The sequence below is a fragment of the Prionailurus viverrinus genome, chromosome D2 (assembly GCF_022837055.1).
Source record: "Prionailurus viverrinus isolate Anna chromosome D2, UM_Priviv_1.0, whole genome shotgun sequence".
Taxonomy (NCBI): Eukaryota; Metazoa; Chordata; class Mammalia; order Carnivora; family Felidae; genus Prionailurus; species Prionailurus viverrinus.
The window spans coordinates 49,334,831-49,353,853 of NC_062571.1; the positions used below are offsets into that span (position 1 = coordinate 49,334,831).

The window sequence follows — 19,023 nt, forward strand, 5'->3', positions numbered from 1 at the left end:
AGCAAATATATAAATCCGTATGTTTTTACAAATAATGCTTTCAGAGTACCGCCTAAAGTCATCTGATCGTTTACACGCTGGAAACCAATGATTTGGTGCAAACCCTCCACCTTGTACTGAGGTCCTTCCCTGAAAGGCCAACCGTTGAACTCTGAAGGAATGAACAATCCAGGCCTAGGGGCGGAGGGCCGTGGGCAGGCACCTGGACTGGTCACTGGGGTCTAGGGATCGTCACGGCATAATTAGGCCAGGGAGTTGCACCTCAACAGCCGGACCCCTGCCTGCCTCCCACCTTGAACTCCACATGACTGTGGTGTTTCTGAAGAGCAGCGACTCCGAGTGTTGAGTGGGGAGAGATCTGGAAGATCTCACAGGGAGGGGGAGCTGGCTCTGGGCCCTGCTGGAAAATGGAGTTCCCTGGCAGAGAAAGAAAAGTGGAGCCTTATAACTGGAGGCAGTGGCATAAGCAGAGGACACAAGAGAAAAAGTGGTGGGCCCTGCTGTCTTGAATTTGGGAGACGCCCCCCCCCCCCCCCCACCCCACCATGGCTGAACACGGAACTCAGGGGAAAAGGCACAGTCTAGTAGCCCCTGGCCTCCAACAGCATTGGCAGGGAACATTTGAAAATTCAAATAGCTTGCCAACTGAAAACCTGGAGATTTTACCTAAAATGCAGATTCTTGGTGTCTCTATTTAAAATCCTAACTCGCTTCCCTTCCCTCTGCTCCATTTTCCCATAGCATCTAAGTAAGAACCTTCTATAGAATATGTGGTTAATTACTTACGTTTTGTGCAGTTTTCCTCTCCCCTCCATCCCCTCTCCTCCTGGGGATGTACCCGGACTGGAGGTTGGGGTTTTTGTTTTTATTTTGTTTTGCTTCCTTTACTAAAGTACTTCAAACACTTATCCAGTGTCTGGCACATAGTAGGCATTCAAGAAGTATTTTAATAAATCGATAAAGAAAGTGGCCGGTTCTAATGTGTCCCACACTAATGTCTATCCTGGGGTCCGGGGACGGGGGCAGGGCCAGGCAGGAGGCCTCAGTTTTCCTTTGTCCCAGCCCACGGGAGCCCCTCCGGTGACTGGCTTGGCTGCGGGGACAAAACCAGATTTGAGGCAAAAAAAAGAAGCAAACGAGAAACTGGAATTTGCTTTAGCAGGTAGGCTCCACGCGGCTCCCGGCAGGCTCTGAGTTCCAGGCTCCAAGTCATGCCAACTCCCGCCTTCTCGATTTTCCACGCAACACTTTAGTTTCACCTCCCTGCGCAGGGATCAGGGGAGAGCCTGAGCTTTGGTCAACCCGGACCTGGGGGCGGGGTAGGCGTGGGGGTGGGAGGTGCCAGGGTGAAGCGGGGGTGGGATGGAGAGGATGTTGGAGACTTCTCCACCAGAGGGCGCCGGAGCTCAGCCGGCGCGCTCTTTCTCCTCCCGCAGCCAGCCAAGGCTCACCAGTTCCGCGATTACCCGCCCGGCTCTCCTGAAAAGAAGTGGGGTCCCAGGAATGCCTGAGGACTGGCTTGCCCCCTGGAATGTTAGTTCCTTAAGGGCAGGGACCAAGCCACTGCGTTTCCCGGCTCTACGCCCAGTGCCCAGCAGTGGGCTCGGCTTGGAGTGAATGAATGAATAAATGTTAAGTTCACAGTGCATCTAATCGGGCGTGAAAGTAGTTTCGGAAAGACACTCATCCTCACCACCGGAGTCCAGGAGTTCTTGCAACTTCCTGCTGACTGCGGCCCTTGGCTGGAGCTGCTGAGCCCAGGCCCCGCCGGCCCCTGCCCATGCCCCCGTGGCCCTGACTACCTTACTGCCGAGGGAGACAGACCTGTCCCCGCCACAGCTCCTTGGATGCGTGCGAGGATAGAATCCACTCCAAGGTCTAGCCATGCCAGTAAGCGGGAGGTGGCTGGAGCGTCCTGTGGTCACTAATGAAGTCCCAAATCGTGCTCCTCTCGCCCCTGCGCCGCCTGCCTGCACCCCTCCCTGCTAGGCTAGGGCGGTTTCAAGGTTGGGGCGCGGCCTGCCAGGAGTTCAGACACCAACCAGGGGACGACTCTGTGGGTGTCGTTTTCTGGACCAGAAAGGCCCACGCCAGGAGGACTGCCCTGGGGTAGAAGGGAGAGGGGGAAAGGGGGAGTTCTCACAACACTTTGGGTCAACACTTTGGGTCGCGCGCGCAGGGCATTCATTGGGAGAGGGAGAAAATGCAGAAGCTTAAACAATTATTCTAGCTTCCATTTATTGAGTACTATGTGCCAGACTCAAGGGTGAGCACTTCACACCTGAGTGAGGAGTGCCAATCGTTTCCCCCAGTTACACTGTGATCAGCCCATTTCACAGTTGAGAGAACAGAGGACAGAGAGCTAAGTCAATTCACGTTTGCTTAGAATTCACGTTGAATTCACGCAGCCGGCAGAGCAGACTATTTTGCTGCCGCGGCGCATCATTCTATTTTAGAGTCGCAATTTTACAAGTGAGGAAACTGAGGCTTGGCTACCAATGATGGCGTTGGCTTGAGATGGCAGTCGCGCGGACTGCCCGGACGGGTCTCCTTCCCTTAGGCCTAGTTTGCGGGGGACCCAGCGCAACGCGAGCCTGGCCCGGTGGTCACCTCGAGCTTCTAGACTCCGAAAACGGGACGCTCTTGGCTACCTCGGGCCTCGGCACACATCGACTCGTTTGGTTCTCTTTGGTCCCCCTTCAGTTGCCGCCTCTGGGACTCCATCTCTCCACCTGCTCAGTGGGCACAATAACCAACGTTTAGCCGAGCCTCCCTGCGCGGCTGCGTTCCTCGCTGCAGGTCGAGCCCTACGGAGCAGGGCCCAGCGGAGAGAAGGTCAGAGGCCCAGGCACACCGCAGCCCCTGGAGCATCCCGGGCGCGGAGAGGGCGGGAGGGGACGGGACGGGCGGCGGTGTGGGAGGGGGACGCGCGCCGGAGCCCCCCGCGGCCTCCCGGCGGCAGCTCCAGGCCCGCCCCTCGCCGCGCGCCCCGCCCCGCCCCGCCCCTCTCTCGCCTCTAAAGTGCCCGGCGCGCGCCTCCCGCCGCCGCACTTTCACTCTCCGCTGCCGCGTTTGCTCCGAGTCCCGCCTGCGTCCGCCCGCCGTCCGCCGGTGCCATGGATGCCAAGGTCGTCGCCGTGCTGGCCCTCGTGCTGGCTGCGCTCTGCCTCAGCGACGGTGAGTGCGCTCGGCTCCTCTGCCCACGCCCGCCCCGCCCCGCCCCGCGCTAACCTAGCTCGCGCCGCCTGGCACCGGGGAGGTCGAGGCAGGCCCCCTTCGCGGGGCGCGCCGCTCGAAGCCCCGAGCGGAGCAGCCACCACCCGCCCTGAAGCTTCGCACTCCGCATCTGGGCTCGGGGTCCCGAACGGTGGGCGGCCGCCAGACCCGAGCGGCTGCCCGGGGTCGGACCGGACAGGATAACTGGCTGGGAACGCGCCGGGGGGTTGGGGAGTGGAGCGGGGTCGGGAGCCTTCGGCGCCGGGCTCTGTCCCCCCTCATCCCACCCCTCACCCCCACCCAGCCAGTGTCGTCCAGCGCGCGACTCGGTGTCTCCAAGCAGAGGGACTCCGAGGCCCCGCTGCGCCGGGTGCTGGAGAGGCGTGTGCGAGAGAGCGCGTCGCGAAGCGGGTCTCGCATCGCGACGCGCTCGTGGTGGTGGTGCGGTCGGGTGCTGCTGCGCGGCGTCCCCTTTAGGCGAGGCTGGCCCTCTCTCTCTGCACCCACCCTAGCTCGGTTTCGCGGGCGAGCCAAACAGAGCAGCTGTCGGGTTTGCGCCACCCGCGCGGTCGCGCTTCTGCACAGCTCCGCGGTCCGCAACGACGCGGCTAACCCGGGCGCGCGTCCAGCCGCTGCTTCCTTGGCCTCTTCCCGGGGTCACCGAAGAGAGGCCCAGGGGCCGCCGGGGTCGCTCGTGCCCCTCCCCTGTCCCCCAAACACACCTGCAGACAGGCGCCTTTGTCACCGGCCAAGCCATCGCTCTTCCCTCAGAATGAGCGCTGCAACAAAGTTCAATCGCCAAGGCCTTAGGCCACTGGGAAAGGTGGTGTCCTGTTTCACTGGGAGAGGGAGAGAGCTTTTCTTTTTTTTTTTTTTTTCTTCTGAAGCTTAAGAGAAACCTCGCTGTCCTGTCACAGGACACCACTGCTGCAAAACAAAATAAACTGTTGGCTTGAAACACACGAAACAAGCCGTGTTAGTCAGGCCACGCTGTCCTTTCTTGGCTGCGAAGTTGCCAACAAAGCCTGCACAGGCTTGAAGGACACTTGGTGTGTTCCGTGGGGCAGCTGCGGGGCCTGAGCGCCTGCAGCCCTAGGCTGGGCTCCAGCCGCTGACCCTTTGCATCCTCCCAGGCAGTGGCCTGGGAGCCAGCGTGGGTAAGGTGGGCATGACTGCAGCCTCCAGGCAAGAGGGCCGGGGCTAACAGGAGTTCATAGCTGACTGCCTGGAAAGTGTTCTTTAAACGTGTGGCAAGTTGCTGGACAGAGCTGCAGAGGGACTGGATGGAAGGCAATTTAGATTTTACCTCCTAAGCCGAAAGAAAAAGTATGTGAGGCTGAGTCTCCTTGCCGAAGCCCTGGGTCATGGGGGACACTCTGGCTTGAGCATTAACAGTTTGAGTGTCTGGTGAGAGTGGAGGTGTCATTCTGTGCCTCTCAGGGAAATGGTGCTTCCCCAAGCTGTCCCACTCCCCTGGGGAGCTGCAGAAAGGACAGGAATGCAGGGACCCAGGTGTAGCTGGCCTGGAAGGAGCACAGAGGGAGCAGGGGCCCCCACTGACAGACTCATCTTGGCCCTGGGAAGCGTTGGTTGTTTGTCCCTCTGAGTTGCCCTCTTAGCAGCCAAGTGGCCAGATCAGGGTCTCGGGCTCTAGGTCTGTCTGGTTCTCCTTGCATGTATAGGCTTGAATGTACCTCTTGACCTCCTGGAGCCTGTGGACCTATACCGACTTCAGAACTGCACTTGGAGATACCCTTGTTCAGGGTCAGGCTCACTCTCCTGCCCTCCCTCCACCTGACTTCAGCCATGCAGCTGGGCCCCTAGATGCCCTGGACTTCCAGGGGTTATATGCATCCAGGCCAGGCTCCATTGTGAGGCCCGGTTGGAGAGGCTGGCCAGGGCTCCTGTCTCTGCATTGGAGTGGAAGATTCTCTTGGAACTGCTCCTGAACAGAGCCAAGTTCACCGGGTCCCAAACCGTAACATCTAGGCCAATCAGGTGTCAGGCCTATACGCAGAGTCACAGCCAAACCAGTTGGAAAAGTTAGTAATGTTGACAAAAAGCTGGAGGAGAGGACCCCAGGTGAGTTCTCTAGTAAGAGCCCTGGGCGCTCTGTCCCTTTAAAAAACCTATTGAAATTCCCCACTTGATAGACAGGCAACTGGGTCCTGGGAGCAGGAATAAGAATTGCCTTTGAAGGAAATGGATAATCCCAGGGGGTAAAAGAGGGGGAAAGGAGAGAAGAGAAAGCCTGTGTTTTGAGCTCTGATTCAGCTCTGATTTCTGGCCTGATCTCCACTACTTGGTCAGTGGAGCCAGAAAAGCTTCCCAGACATGGGAGAGCAGCAGCCCCCACCAGCAGCCCCCCACCGGCTAAAGCACTCACACTGTGTCCCTTTCAGCCTGCTGCGCTGGGGTTGGGACCCTTCCTGTGTCACCACCCAGCCCCAGTTCCCCAGTCCCTAGCCAGCTCAGGGGGACACATGAGCATTCCAGGGAGACTGGGGACACGACACTCCGAGGGGGAGACTTTGGCTTCTCCTTTACCCAGACCACCTAGCCCCCAGCCCCGGGATGGCTTTCCCAGGCGATCTGGTTACAGGGCAGCATGCGCGGTATGGTAACATGTGCTACACCCGGCATCTACCACAGGGATTGGGTGTAGTTGCTGAAAGCCAGGCCCCAGCAGTGACTTTCTGGAGTCAGTTCGGGTATACATTTGAAGGCTGCTCCGGGGACCCTTCCAGGGCCCTGAGTCACTGAGCACCCTGAAGTCAGGCTTTCTCCTTACTGGAGTTTAAGGATTCGACTTTGATCCTAGGGGGCCGGGTGGTCTGCTTTTCCCCTGACTGGGCTAAATGGGCTGCTGTTTGCAGGCCATGCCATCTCCCAACTGAACACAGCTTCTGGAAAAATTAAGTCCCTTACAAGGTGTCCTGCAGCTTCCCCAGGTCTCTTGCCCCAAAATGCAGAACTTCAGAACCACCGGGAGGCCTCTAGGAGCTCTGTAAACAGGGAAACTTTTTTTTTTTTTTTTAATCTCTGGACTGAATATTCTCAGACATACATTTAATCCCTGATGAAAGGATCCACAAATTCAAATAATTTGGGGTATTAAGTAGGGCTTGGATAAAATCTGCAGAAAAGAAAAAAAAAAACCCACAAAGATCCCAGCCCCCCAGGGCTTGCAATTCTAGACTTAGAGGGTGAGTGGTGGGTTCTGCAGGAGCCCTTTGCTTATTTAAACTAATGAGTGTCAATTATGGCATTTTGCAAATTGGTGAATTGGCAAACAAAGAGGTAATACAACCCAGGAGGCTGGAGCATCCCTGCACAATGAAAGCCACTTTTGACTCCAGTCCTGATAATCTCCCTGCCTTCAGGGGAGTGCCTAGGAGAAGGTGGACCCTTGGCCTGCCCTCTGGGGACTCCCAGGTAGGAAGCCTGCCAGGATTCTTTTGTGGTTGCCTGGGTTTAAGGTGAATGTGAGGAGAGAAGATTGCAGGTGGGGGAGGGCAGCATTCCCAGGGGAACTGCTGCTTCTGGAGCCTTCTGCTTCCCCCTCTTCCTTCTCTGAGGGAGAGGAGGGGGAGGGGGGTGGGGGTGGGGGGAGGCTTTTCTAGTTGGCCCTGAAAGAGTTTATTTTGCAAAGAATAACTGGGAACCCCAGTACCTTGGACTGAAACAGTTGTCTCCTGGGATTAATATATTTTAAGACACCGAGCAGCGGGCTTCTTTTAATTCCCCTGCCCCCTAGGATCCAGCTCTCTGAAGGTCCATTTGCCCTCTGGCCCTATGGAGGCTCTGGCCTTCGCCCACCCAGAGCTCACTGTGCTGCCCAAGAGGTCTTAGCAAGGATGCACCCGTGACCCGTCCCATTGCTCTGGATCCTGACATCATTCCGCCACCTTAACCCTTGGCCTCAGACACATCCACACATATATCCCCAAGGTCTGGCAGGATCATAACAAACTGCGTTGCTTCCATCACCTCTTCTAGGGAAACCGGTCAGCCTGAGCTACAGATGTCCTTGCCGATTCTTCGAGAGCCACGTTGCCAGAGCCAACGTCAAGCATCTCAAAATCCTCAACACTCCCAACTGTGCCCTTCAGATCGTGTAAGTCTCAACATCATCTTCCAGGAGTGTTGCCTCTAATGGGCATAGTAGCACCTAGCTCAAAACTTGTAAACGCTGGAGAGCCGACACCTGCTGAGCCACCAGCCTTGAACTTGGCATAATTAGAGGCAGCTGTGGTCACCACCAGGCCTGTGAGTAAGCTACCAGGCAGGAGTTTCAAAGGCCACTCTTACCCTTGGCACCCCGCTGTGCCCCTTGTTTCTTTTTTTCCAAGTTTCCTCCTTTAGCACAGGAAATGGCAGTACAGTTGGGTGCCTCCAGACTAGAGAAACACGGGCTTCACCAGAGTTTCCTCTGAAGTCCAGTAAATTAGCCAGCCCTTTGCTAGGAACAGCTGTCTGTCCTGCCAGTCTCCAGGCTTTGGTGATCTAAATCCATCCTTTATCACACAGCAAAATCTCACGAGACCCAAATTCAGGCCAAGCCTCTAACCATTGGGTGAAACTCAACATTTTCAGCTCACTTAAATGCGTTTTCTCCCACACAACCCACGAGTTTTTGCTTTGCTGGCGTTGAGGGCAGCTGTTGATATTTGATTTCATTCATGTGCGGAACGAGGCAGACTGAAGTGACACCTATACAACACACAAAAATCGCTCGCCTGGGCTGCAGGAGGCGGGGCGAGGTTCGGGAAGAGAGCCGCCCGCGCCATTCATTGCTCGGCCCTCGGGTGCTCAGACGCACCCATGCTTGCACACAGCGCCTTGTGGTCATGTGGCTAGACGCCGAGGTGCTGAGGCTCAGGGTCTCTCATGGGGAGCTCACCTCCCGGAAAGCCCCAGTGCTGAGAACGAGGCGGGGGCACAGCAGTTGGAATGAAGGCTGCAACTACCAGAAACCTTTTCCACCCGATACCAACGGTTTTTAAGTTTGGTTTTGTTTTTTTTTTTTGCTAGCCTTTGCTGCCTCGGACGTGTTTGTCATTTACAGGATGTTTTAGACCCACTAGAAGATGGATGTTTTTTTCACTTACTTTCTTAAAATCAATACTGCCTCCCCTTTGAGAAGTGTTGTATCAGACATTGAATTTAGCGCCATAGACCTGCTTTGCGGTTCAGATTACACAGGTCCACCTGCTAGGAATGCACCTTGAAGTTGAAGAAGCCAGACATGATTCGCTGGTCTGGGCAAACACAGGATTAATTCATAAGCAGTGGCAGCCAAATTCAAACTCCTTGCTCTGAACCGCACTCTTCCTCCGCGTATGTCTGTCACTTGACAGGCAGGCTGCGTGACGCCCGGCGGTGTCCCCAAGCCACTGTGCTGGCCTTAGTTGTCCACACAGAGCCGTGTGTGGCTGGGCAGGGAGTCCTCAGGCTGCTTGAGATTGCCTGGTACCCAGAGCTTTAGGGAGGGGGACCTGGAGAGGGAAGTGTGAGTGGGGCAGAGACTTGGAAGGAAGATGCCCTTTGAATTTGTAAAAAAACAAATGTGACCATGGAACATTGAGGGAACTTGTAAACCCTCCCTGGAAACCATTTTCTGGCAAACTACCTGCACCGTCCCTCCCTCACTGCCCTGTCACCTCTCTTCCCCAGACTACCGCAATACCTCTTTGCAGGCCTCCTACCTCCAGGCTTACTCTTAAGTCTGTCCACCACGTACTTTCAAGATGATCCATCCAAATAAGAATCTGCCTTTATCACTTTCCAACGTAAGCCCCCACGATCTTACAGAGAAAGTCCCACTCTTTTGCCCTTTACACCTGGCCGCCCGCTTCTTCCTCCACATCCTCTAAGCAGGTGCCCCTTTGGTGCCTTTGCTCTTGCTTTTCTCTCCCCCTTGATTTCACTTGCCCAGCTCCCTCTCCTCCTTCAAAGGGCAACTCAGATGTTCCCTGTGGTGCGTTCTCCCTGGACTCCCCTGGAAAGCCTCTTCTCACCTTCCCCTAGCTCTGCGGCAGGACTTGCCACAATGCTAGGAACATGTGTCCCCGGCACACCCTGAGTTCCTCCCGAACCCGAGCCCGCCGAGTGGGACACGTGGCACCGGGGAGGGCCCTGACGCGGGTGTCAGAGGAGCGGGTGCCCAGATCCCAGCGGCGCCTTCTCCGTTCAGCCACACACTGTCGCCTCTTCTGTTTTGGCAGGGCGAGGCTGAAGAACAACAATAGACAAGTGTGCATTGACCCGAAATTGAAGTGGATTCAGGAATACCTGGAGAAAGCTTTAAACAAGTAAGCACAACAGCCAAAAAGGACTTTCCGGTAGACCCACTTGAGGAAAGCTAAGACCCGTGTGGCAGATGGAAGGGCAAGGTTGGGGGAGGAAGGCCTGCATGGGGGGGACCAGGCGTGCCTTGGGGGTAGCGCACTGACCTGGGAACAGGCTTGAGGTCGGCCCGGCACGTAGACACCCGCATTTATAGCCTATGGTACGATACCGCAGCTTATGTCCACCCGAGCCCCATACCCTTGCGCACTGGCTGTTCTATAACTGGGGTTTTTCTAAGAAATTCTATTGTACCAGCAGCATTTCCCGCTGTCGGTTCTCTCGTAATCCTCATAATCACATCATTCCCATTATCTTTTTTTTAATCAATGATGACTTCACGATCTGTATTTGGTTTGTTGTGGAGCTTTTCTTCCTTTGCCCCTGGGGCATCTGGGCACAGTCAGGTGACAGGCCAAGCATGGAGCTCAGAAAAGCGTCCTTCCTCCAGACTCAGAGGAAGACCGTGGGCGGCTCCCGCAGTGGGTGCCCGCCCTAGCATGACAGCCCAAGGTGACCCTCTGATACTGACCGGTGCTAGGCCACGGCCACCACCTCCACCCTCTCCTTCCAGCTCAGTGATCGGATCTGTAGGCTCCATGTAGAGGCTACTGTCGCTGGGGACTGTGCTCAGAAACCCTGTCCCGGTCATTCCCAGGCCTCTCCCTGCCTCCAGCAGCATGCTTTTATCTTGCTCTGCTTCCCATTTCTGTACATGCTCAGTGGGAGGAGAGGGATTGCTGGGGCCCCTGCCCTGCAGCCCTCTCCTCTCTTCACCCTCCCCTCCTGCTCAGGCCCTCTGTGAGAATCTTCTTTGGCCTCTGCCTCCAGAACGGGGCTGGCCCTCTCCGGGGGTGGGTGGGAGATCCTGTCTCCACCTTCCCTGAAAGGCAGGTCTTTGCAGAGTCCGATGCAATTTTCAATCTGAACTTGTTTCGAGGAATTTGGTTCTGTGATTGCCTCCGAAGCTTATATATGCCACGGAGGCTCTGTACACCCTGAGGTGTCTGAAATCCGAAGTGGAAAAACAAATGAATAAATGAGCCTCTTGCCGCTAACCCCTCCTCCTGAAACCACAGCATGGTTTCAGGCTCCAATCAGAAATGTTGGCAAGGTGACATTTCCATGGTAAATGTGATCCACAGATGGGCCTAGTGGTATTTGTAACTTTCTGCAAGGCATTTTTTATATATTTTTTGTGCACATTTTTTTATGTTTCTTTAGAAAACAATTGTATTTCAGAATATATTTATAGTCGAACAATTCATATATTTGAAAGTGGAGCCATATGAACGTCAGTAGGTTACCTTTCTCTATTATCTTAAACTACTGGCAATTTGTAAAGAAATATATATGATCTATAAATGTGATTGCAGCTTTTTAATGTTTAGCCACAGTGTATTTTTTCACTTGTACTAAAATTGTATCCAATGTGACATTATATGCACTAGCAATAAAAATGCTAATTGTTTCATGGCATCAGCCTCCTACTGGATGTGGGAATTTCTTTACCTGAAATAAAATCCATTAGCGGTTAGACACGGGGCTCTGATACCTTTCTGGAGTTTATGAAGATAAGGTGGCCTGCTGGTCAGGTGCCTTGAATCCCTCTTGCCGAGTTCACATGTGAGCACGGGCCTGGCTCAGGAGCAAATGAGAGCTGCAACTTAAGTTTTTGAGCCTTTTGGTTTTTTTCTTTCTTTCTTTCTTTCTTTTTTTTTAAACCCAATGGAAACAACAGTGCTAGTTTTCTGAAGAATAATATTTGACTCACTAATTCCTCTTCCCCTTCCTCCTCTTCCTCGGTTCTCCTAACACCCCCACGTAATCTCCAGAGACTCAACTCTCATAATATCCAGCTTTCACATTCTCCCATGTAAAAATCCCATAATTCCAGGCCATGGTTAATAGAAAGCCTGCCCAGGAGCAGGTGGCCTTACCCCATAAATCATTAAATACCATTCAGCTTGAATCATTTTAATGTGACAGTCATGAGCCAGTTGTTCTAATCAAATTCTGCTAACCAGCTCTCTCCCTTGCTCTCCAGAACAATCCCAGTCATTCCCTGGGGGGAGTCCCCCAAGCATCCAGAAAGGAGAAAGTGGCACCAGGCTGCCTTCTTTCTCCTCTCCTGGATGGCCATCTGAATGTTGGGTCTCTAACCTCCAAAGCATGATTCAGTTTGAAGCGCAGGGTTTTTTTAGCTCGAGCAGAGAGTTCAGCTCTGCACTGAGAAGGAAGGAAGACTGAGTAGATGGGATTGAGGTGAGTTAGAAGGCCAAGTCCAGCCTGGCCCTGGACTTCACACCCTTCACAACCTATCAGATGGGAGTGCCTTTCCGGGTTGGAAACCTCAGGCCATAGCTGGAACCAGGGCCAGGTTGGCAGGTTGGCCATGGCGATAGCCAGGTCACAGATGTTCTGGAAGGCTGGCCAATATTTCTCTTGGAGTCAGGGGGAAAATGTCTGCTTTATTTTAAGGAAGTACTGGTGGGCCGTGCTTTGCCCGGGGGCCTCCAGGCCTAAGACAGAAGACAGGGTTGAGACTGATCCCCAGGCCAGCGTGAAATAGTGTGCAGACTGAGACAGACCCCAGTCCCTTTCAACGTCATTAATGGTTCTACTGATTTTATCTAAGGGGGCGCAGAGAAGAAAAAATGGGGAAAAGAGAAAAGATAGGAAAAAAGAAGCGACAGAAGAAGAGAAAGGCTGCCCAGAAAAGGAAAAACTAGTTCTCTGCCACTTCGAGATGGACCGCAGTGCGCGCTGCTCTTGTCTCTCCGGCGCTTTGTAAATTTGCTCTAACCCTCCTCCAGGGCACACGCCTTGCCTTCCGTGCAGGTGCTCAGACCTTCCTCGGGGGAGCGGCGCTCCTCTGGCCACACTGGCTCCCGTGTTTAGGCGCTTTTTAAGGCCCTTCCTGGTCTGCTAAGTTATGAAGAAAGTAGTTGTGCCGAGACTGGGGTTGTGGTCTGGGATGAGGACACTATGCTCAGGACTGTCTCGAGCGGCCCGGGGTCTCCGGCCTTGCCCTGGGCTGCTGAACCCCCACCCGGCCCTCCACTCCCTCTCCCAGAAGGGCCGGCTCACCGGCACACCGGCTCACACACTCACAGCGTGACTTCCTGCTGAGGCCAGAGTGCGGGCCTGGCCCGCACAGGGCCATCTGCTAGCACAGCAGCGGTGCCTCGGCCGGCGAGGGCCTTCTGCCCTCCCCTTGACCACAGCGGGTGCTGCCCAGCACAGCCTTCGTGGGGCCCAGCTAGCTATGGCCGTGCCTTTTACAGGCGGTAACTGACTCTTTCCCAAGGGGCCCTCCACCCCTCTGCCACCTGGGGTGGGACTTCTCCAGCACCCCCATCCTAGCCCTGGGGCTGTGAGAGCGGCTTTACCTCCGAGCAGAGCTGGTTTCCGGACACCGAGGGGGTAGCAGCTCCGCATTCCCGGGGAACAGCTGTGGAAAATACTTCTCAGGGAGCCTCTTGTCCGGGCAGTTCACTTTATAGATTCTTTAAACGGGTCCCCGATGTGGAGGAACTGTGTGAAGGGCCTGTCCCCACCCACCTGCTGGGACAGTCTCTGTGACCTTGTGCGATTAGGTTCCGGGACACAGCTGCCTCAGTCCTCACTCATGGGAAATATGTGCTTAAAGTGAACATGGTGCTCTAGAAAGCTCTAGAACCTTCCTCATACCACCCACAGATTTATGTCTAAGATTTTTTGCCAAGTCTCTCTAATCTGGACTGGAAGGAGGGGGATCACATGGGAGAGCAAAACCCAGATTTCAGTAGTACTTCGAAAAAGGACACCTCGAATGTCTGGGCTGTGCTCCCCATCCTCCTGTCCCACATAAACACTCCCCCTGCACCCCAGGCCCCTGGTCATGATTCAGTCTGTGGATCCAGAAAGATGAAGTGGTTGGAGCACTGGACAGATGGAATCAGGAGAAGAAAACCCAAGGCGCCCGCCTGTTAGACTCACCTGGAACACTGTGTCCCCTCAGGCTTTAGCGTCCTCCTCTGGGATGGCAGCACAGAACCTTGTGGCCATTCCTTTTCCCCATCAGGGAAGTGTCCTGCTAGGGCGCTGCGGCCCAAGTCCTTTCATTCCCCATCCCTCTCCCTTTTATGTGGCTGACTCTCCAGCCTGCACCCCTCTTGCCAGCCCTGGGGATGGCAGGCCTGCTCCGGGGTGTACAGGATGCCCTCCCGCTCCCCACCTGCCCTGCCTCCTAAGGCATCAGGATGTTTGCTGGTCTGCCCAGGGCAGCACAGGCCTGGGCTGGGGCACCTGTGCTGGGGCAGTCCTACCTTTCCTAATCCGCTCAGGAGCCGGTCAGGCCCGTGCCCCATGCTCTCTGTTCCTCATACAGCGGGAAGGGCACGTCTCTGTGCCTCGAGAGGGGCAGTGGGTCCCTTCTGAAGACCACAGGGGGCTGTTTGCCATCTAGCAATGGTGGGTTAAGCTGTTGCTGCCCTGAGGCGACAGACTGCTCTCTGCAGTGCTCAGCGAGACAGCGCCTTCCACTCCTGCTGGGGGAGCTGGGACCGTGGGGACTAAGACGGTTGGCCCCACATTCCGAAAAGCAAACACGCTCCGTTTCTGTCCTCCTATGACCTCACTGGCCCTGGGCCCTCGCTGTATCTGACAAGCTGATGTAGCGCCAGCCCCACTGAAGACGGGCGGCGGGCGGGGGGGGGGGGGGATGCTGTGGAAGAGTAGAGCTGGACTCCGTTCTGTTTTGGGTTGAAGCAAGTGAACGGTGCCAGCACCGTCCCGGGGCCAGTCGGGGTGGGGTGGGGGTGAAGGGGTAGATGGAGGTGATCGGTGGTACCCCAGACGGCCAGGCAGCCTGCTCCAGGCCTGGTGCAGGACCGGGCCACACTGAGGTAAGGGGTTGCCAGCCCTCCATCCGCACTGGGGCTAAGGCAGTGCGCCCTGTCCTGTCGCGTGACCACTGTGCCTCGCCGTCCGTCTGCGTGCCCTTGTTCGTCCGCCGTACCCCGTGCTGGCTGCGCCCGACTTTCCTCTCTGCTTCCCATCTTCCATCCATCCCTCCGCTTCAGCCCTGGCTGCCTCTCTCGCCACCCTCCCCCTTCCCAGGACCTCGGAAAGGAGGCACACGGCCGCGATTTGGAAGTCAGGAGTGGGGGCCCTGCTGCAGCAGGGCTCGGCGTCTTAGGCTTGCGGCCTGGCCTCCGCCTTAACGGTGTCTCCCTCTGTTCTTGTTAACAGGAGGTTCAAGATGTGAGAGGCGCAGGTTGGGTCAGACGCCTGAGGAAACCTTACAGTAGGAGCCCAGGTCTGAAACCAGTGTTAGGAAGAGCCCGCGGCGGCTCCGCTGCACCCAGGCAGGGCCCGGTACATTTCCGAGGGCTTTGTTTTGCACAGTTTGCCTTTACTATCACCATTTGATTATGTAACAAAATATATGGTGTTTATTCTTCATTTAGTTTGATTATCCAGTGTCGCTGGTGACAGATAGGAACTTAGACTGAGGCCATTATTTTACTTGCTTTGTTATAATATCTTTCCCGTGGAGCCCCTCACCCAGCTGGAGGTTCCTGAGTTTTGTATCTCTCTGAGCTGTGCAGGCTGAGACCCCAGATCATCCTGTTGTGGGACGGAGAGCCCCTGGGACGTATCAGAACCAGGGCAGACCCTAGTGAAGGCTGCCCCATGCATGGGGGGAGGGGGGGCTGCAGGGTCAAGTTTAGAGAGTCAGACGGGAGCTTCACCCTTCCTCAGAGTGAGAGCTGGGGCCTTCCCCATTGGTGAGCATCACAGGGCTTCCCCAAGTTGAGGCAGGCAGGGAGAGACGCACCCCTCATCCTGAGCTCTTCCCTACATCCCATCATGCTGTTGTCATTCTCTCTCTCATCCATCATCATGTATCTCCAAGACTGTCTCCATCGCCCTGGAAAAAGACTGTCTCAAGACCAAAGCTTTCATTTAAACTGGGCACCAAGAAGCAAATCAAAATGTCTCTCGTGTCACCCGGTGCTGCAAACACTGTGCACATCTGTGTCTCGTTTGGAATATTGTCCGTTGTCCAATCCTGTGTCCTTGTTCAAAGCCAACGTCCTCGGGGCACGCACTGTCCACCCCTTGGATGCAAAGGCTCAGGGTAAGGAGAGGTCTTTTGACCAGGTTTCTGATTAGGGGTGTGATCCTCTTGGGTGGACAGCCTGGGTTTTTCCACTGATCACAAACCCAAGATGGATCCACAGAGCCCAAGGGAATTCGGTGCGCAGCAGAGTTGACCCATGAGGAGGCCAGGCCTTTATGCTCCTACAGTTGGTATCTGAGAGCCACGGGGAGTTTTTGCTCCATTGCATCAAGCGCGTGATTGTTTTGGCGAGAACGTGAAAAGAATCCTCAACCCTTTTTTTTGGTTTTTGAAAAGCTGATCCATGAAATAATGAGTCCTGGACGTGAAGATTCCTTCCCAACTAAAATCTAACCTCCCCTTTTTCCCCACCTGGCAAGCCCATCATCCACCACCTTGTACAGTGGCGTCTGGACTTCTCCACTGCTGTTACCTTGTGCTTCCAGAACGTCCATCTTGGCTTTCACTCTTAGAAAAGGGGATATTTGGGAAAGTAGGCTAAAACCTTGACGTGTAGGGTGTTTTCCTTTACCGAGACCAGTTTGTAGAGTTGCATTAAACAGTTTAAGTGCAGCAGGTGGGCACTTGAGGGGCTTTTTGCTTGTTGTGTCGTTTCACATTTCATCTTACTAATACTTTGCTTTTGGTTCAGTGTCCCAGCAAACATTTTAAATTAAGAAAATGGAAGAAAAGCAGGGCAAAACAAGGAAATGTATCAGTTGAGAGGACACTGTAAACAACATGCAGAAAGTATATTCTAACAAAATAATCTGGAATTGTAGGTGTTTTTAGATTTAATAATCTTTGTGTTATCGGTAACATGTTAATATTTGCGTAAATATTCCTTTATATTGGGTCTTCGTGGTAGAAAGCCAACCCCTCTGCCAAACGAAAATTGGTATCTTCAAATCAGCAATATTATATTGAATAAAATAGAGCACAGGGACCTTTATTAGTTAGAAGGAGTACCGAACTGGTTTCAAAACTGTCTTTTGAAATTAACCTGACACTACAGGGCTCCTGAATTACATGTGAAATGATTGCTTTTCAGTGGGATAGGCTTTTTCTAAGTCATCCAAGATATTTAAAACTCTCATGGAAAATGTGGAGCCATCTTCTCCTGGAATCCCTGAACCAGAGCCATTAAATCTCTTACTCCAAGAAAATAAACGTGGCCCTGAATCTTGACTACAGTTAAAGAATTGTTTGTTTCTCCCCAACAGGGGGGAAAATAGGTAAGAGTAGAAACTTCTAGGAAAATTATCTGCCTAACAATTACTCTACTTGCAATCTGCTTCTAAGTGGAGGCTGCCCAACTAAAGCAAATGTGCATTTAAATAGTCTATTTGCAAAGGAAAAGGCTCGCCCATCCCCTTTTGCTTTAAAAACAAGTCTAGAGCATCAGTTGATTAGGGGTCACCCAGCTGTTCCTCCTCGTCCAATGCTGCTCTACCTGACCTTCCCTTGGGCTCTGTGTAACCTCTAAGGCCGTGCTCCCTTGCCAGCCTTTGCATCAGGACCTGGGCAGCTGTGGGGCCGGGGTGGGGACCGGGACCCCTAGAAGTGCTGTGTGTTTATATCTGAATCTGCGCCCTGTGTTGTTTGCACTGTTCTTTGTCCAGCCCCGCCAGGTGCTGAGACCCCAGCGAGGTGGCTCAGGAGTAGGGGAGCGGTGGGGGGGAGCCCTCTGCCGGTGGGCCTGTCCTCCAGAGAAAGGAGGTTCAGCTTTGAGCAGAGGGCCTGAATAGCCAAAAGTTGCAGTTCCCCTCTGTGTGAAGACCAGAGAACTTCTAAGCTTTTTCACTGGATCCGATTTGACCTTCCTTTTCTGACTGCTGCCTGATGTTATGGCATGGGCTCCCCACTGGGAGCTCATCACCACCCCCGCCCCCCGACCCCCGGGCAGGCAGTGTACCCTTCTGCAACTGGATGGGAATTGTGGGGTCCCTGTACACATCTTCCCTGTACCTATCTTCCCTGACCCATTCCCAGGGAGCCCTGTCCCCGGGAAATGCTCCCTGGAAACCTTCAAATCCCCTCAGCAGACCATTGACATTGATTGCCAAGTTGAAAAAAATATCACCCGGAAAACTTGTTAGTCTGCAACCTCGCTGGATTCTCAGTCTCTGAGCAGTGATGGGTTCAGTGTTAAATGTGATAAATACTGTATTTTGTGTTGTTTAAATTACATCTCCCAGATAATGTGAAAATGGTCCAGGAGAAGGCAGCTTCCTGTATGCAGTGTGCTTTTTTTTTTTTTTTTTAATAACAAATAACAACTCCTTCTGAGAAACAACAATTTCTACTTTGAAGTCATATCAATGAAAAGATGTATATGCACTTACAATTTTTCTAATAAAGACATGTATTCAAACGTAGCGGCCAACAGTTTGGAATTAGTGTTGCCATTTGGAGTTTTCCAGACTTGGTTTTCGTCCTCAAACCCAACACAGAGGGGTTGTGTAATCCTAGCTGCACTGGTTAGTGGAAAACAGGCCATCGTAATCACGCTAATCATAAGTAAGAATTCTGCGGGCATGCCGGCCTCCGCTGGTCAACTGATCCTTAGTGGGGGGATGGGGAAAGACACTCCGTTTTCTCTGAATGCCCTTGGTTTTGCTGGAATCCCTTCCCACAGGCAAACCAGTCCTCTACTCCAGAAGAGATGGTTTCCTGCAAGGGCCCTCATATTTGCCTGTCAGCTGGGGGAAGGAAGCCTCCACTTTGTACTTCCCGCGTCTAGTGGAAGACAAGAGCAGCCCATCCCTAAAGGCGCTGCCAAGGACCCAGAATATAACCTGCGTTATTTTCTGTCCTGCCCTGGGGCCCTTCCTGGAAGCTTACTGAATCTCTCCATGGCTGCCTGCCAGCACTGTCCACGATACTGTGACTAGACGGTGAGCCGGATAGGGTTCTGTCCCCACAGAGGTCAGCCTTGCACACTTTCTCTTATGTTCTTTCTCGTCTACGGCCAACCACACTGGCGAAGAAGAGCCAGCGCAAAAGCCCCAAATGTCCTCTAGGTCCTCTTGCCCATCGGCCCAGACGTGACCACGTTATCTCTGTGCTCGGAACCGCCCGGTTATTTATAGGGTGAACGTGATACGGTTGCTCAGTTGCAGATGGACTGGAGGAAGAAAGAAGGATTCGAGGAGCCCACGGCAAGAGGCAGCATGGCGTCCTGGGCCGAGCGTGGGTTTGCAGATTTGCAGAGCAGCGCTGGAACCCTGGGCTCTCTGCTCACTCTGTGACTTGAGACACATCACATGTCCCTGAGTCCCAGCCCCGCAGCTGTAACCCCAGAAGCTTAGTATCCCCAGGAGCTGTGCAGGGGTAGTGTATGTTTCCTT

The 19,023-nt window shown here is 54.0% G+C and overlaps 1 protein-coding gene across 2 annotated transcripts; it reads left to right on the plus strand.

The window, feature by feature from the left end:
* Positions 1-3,021: 3,021 nt before the first annotated feature.
* On the plus strand, positions 3,022-18,051 carry CXCL12 (C-X-C motif chemokine ligand 12). 2 transcript variants are annotated; one of them, XM_047825525.1, is made up of 4 exons: positions 3,022-3,177; positions 7,216-7,333; positions 9,444-9,530; positions 14,800-18,051. In XM_047825525.1, exons 1-4 carry the CDS (start codon positions 3,117-3,119, stop codon positions 14,813-14,815), a joined length of 282 nt encoding a protein of 93 aa, XP_047681481.1. In that variant the 5' UTR covers positions 3,022-3,116; the 3' UTR covers positions 14,816-18,051. The 2 variants fall into 2 exon arrangements, with proteins under 2 accessions (XP_047681481.1, XP_047681480.1); XM_047825524.1 differs by lacking the exon at positions 14,800-18,051 and adding an exon at positions 12,203-14,272.
* Positions 18,052-19,023: the final 972 nt, after the last annotated feature.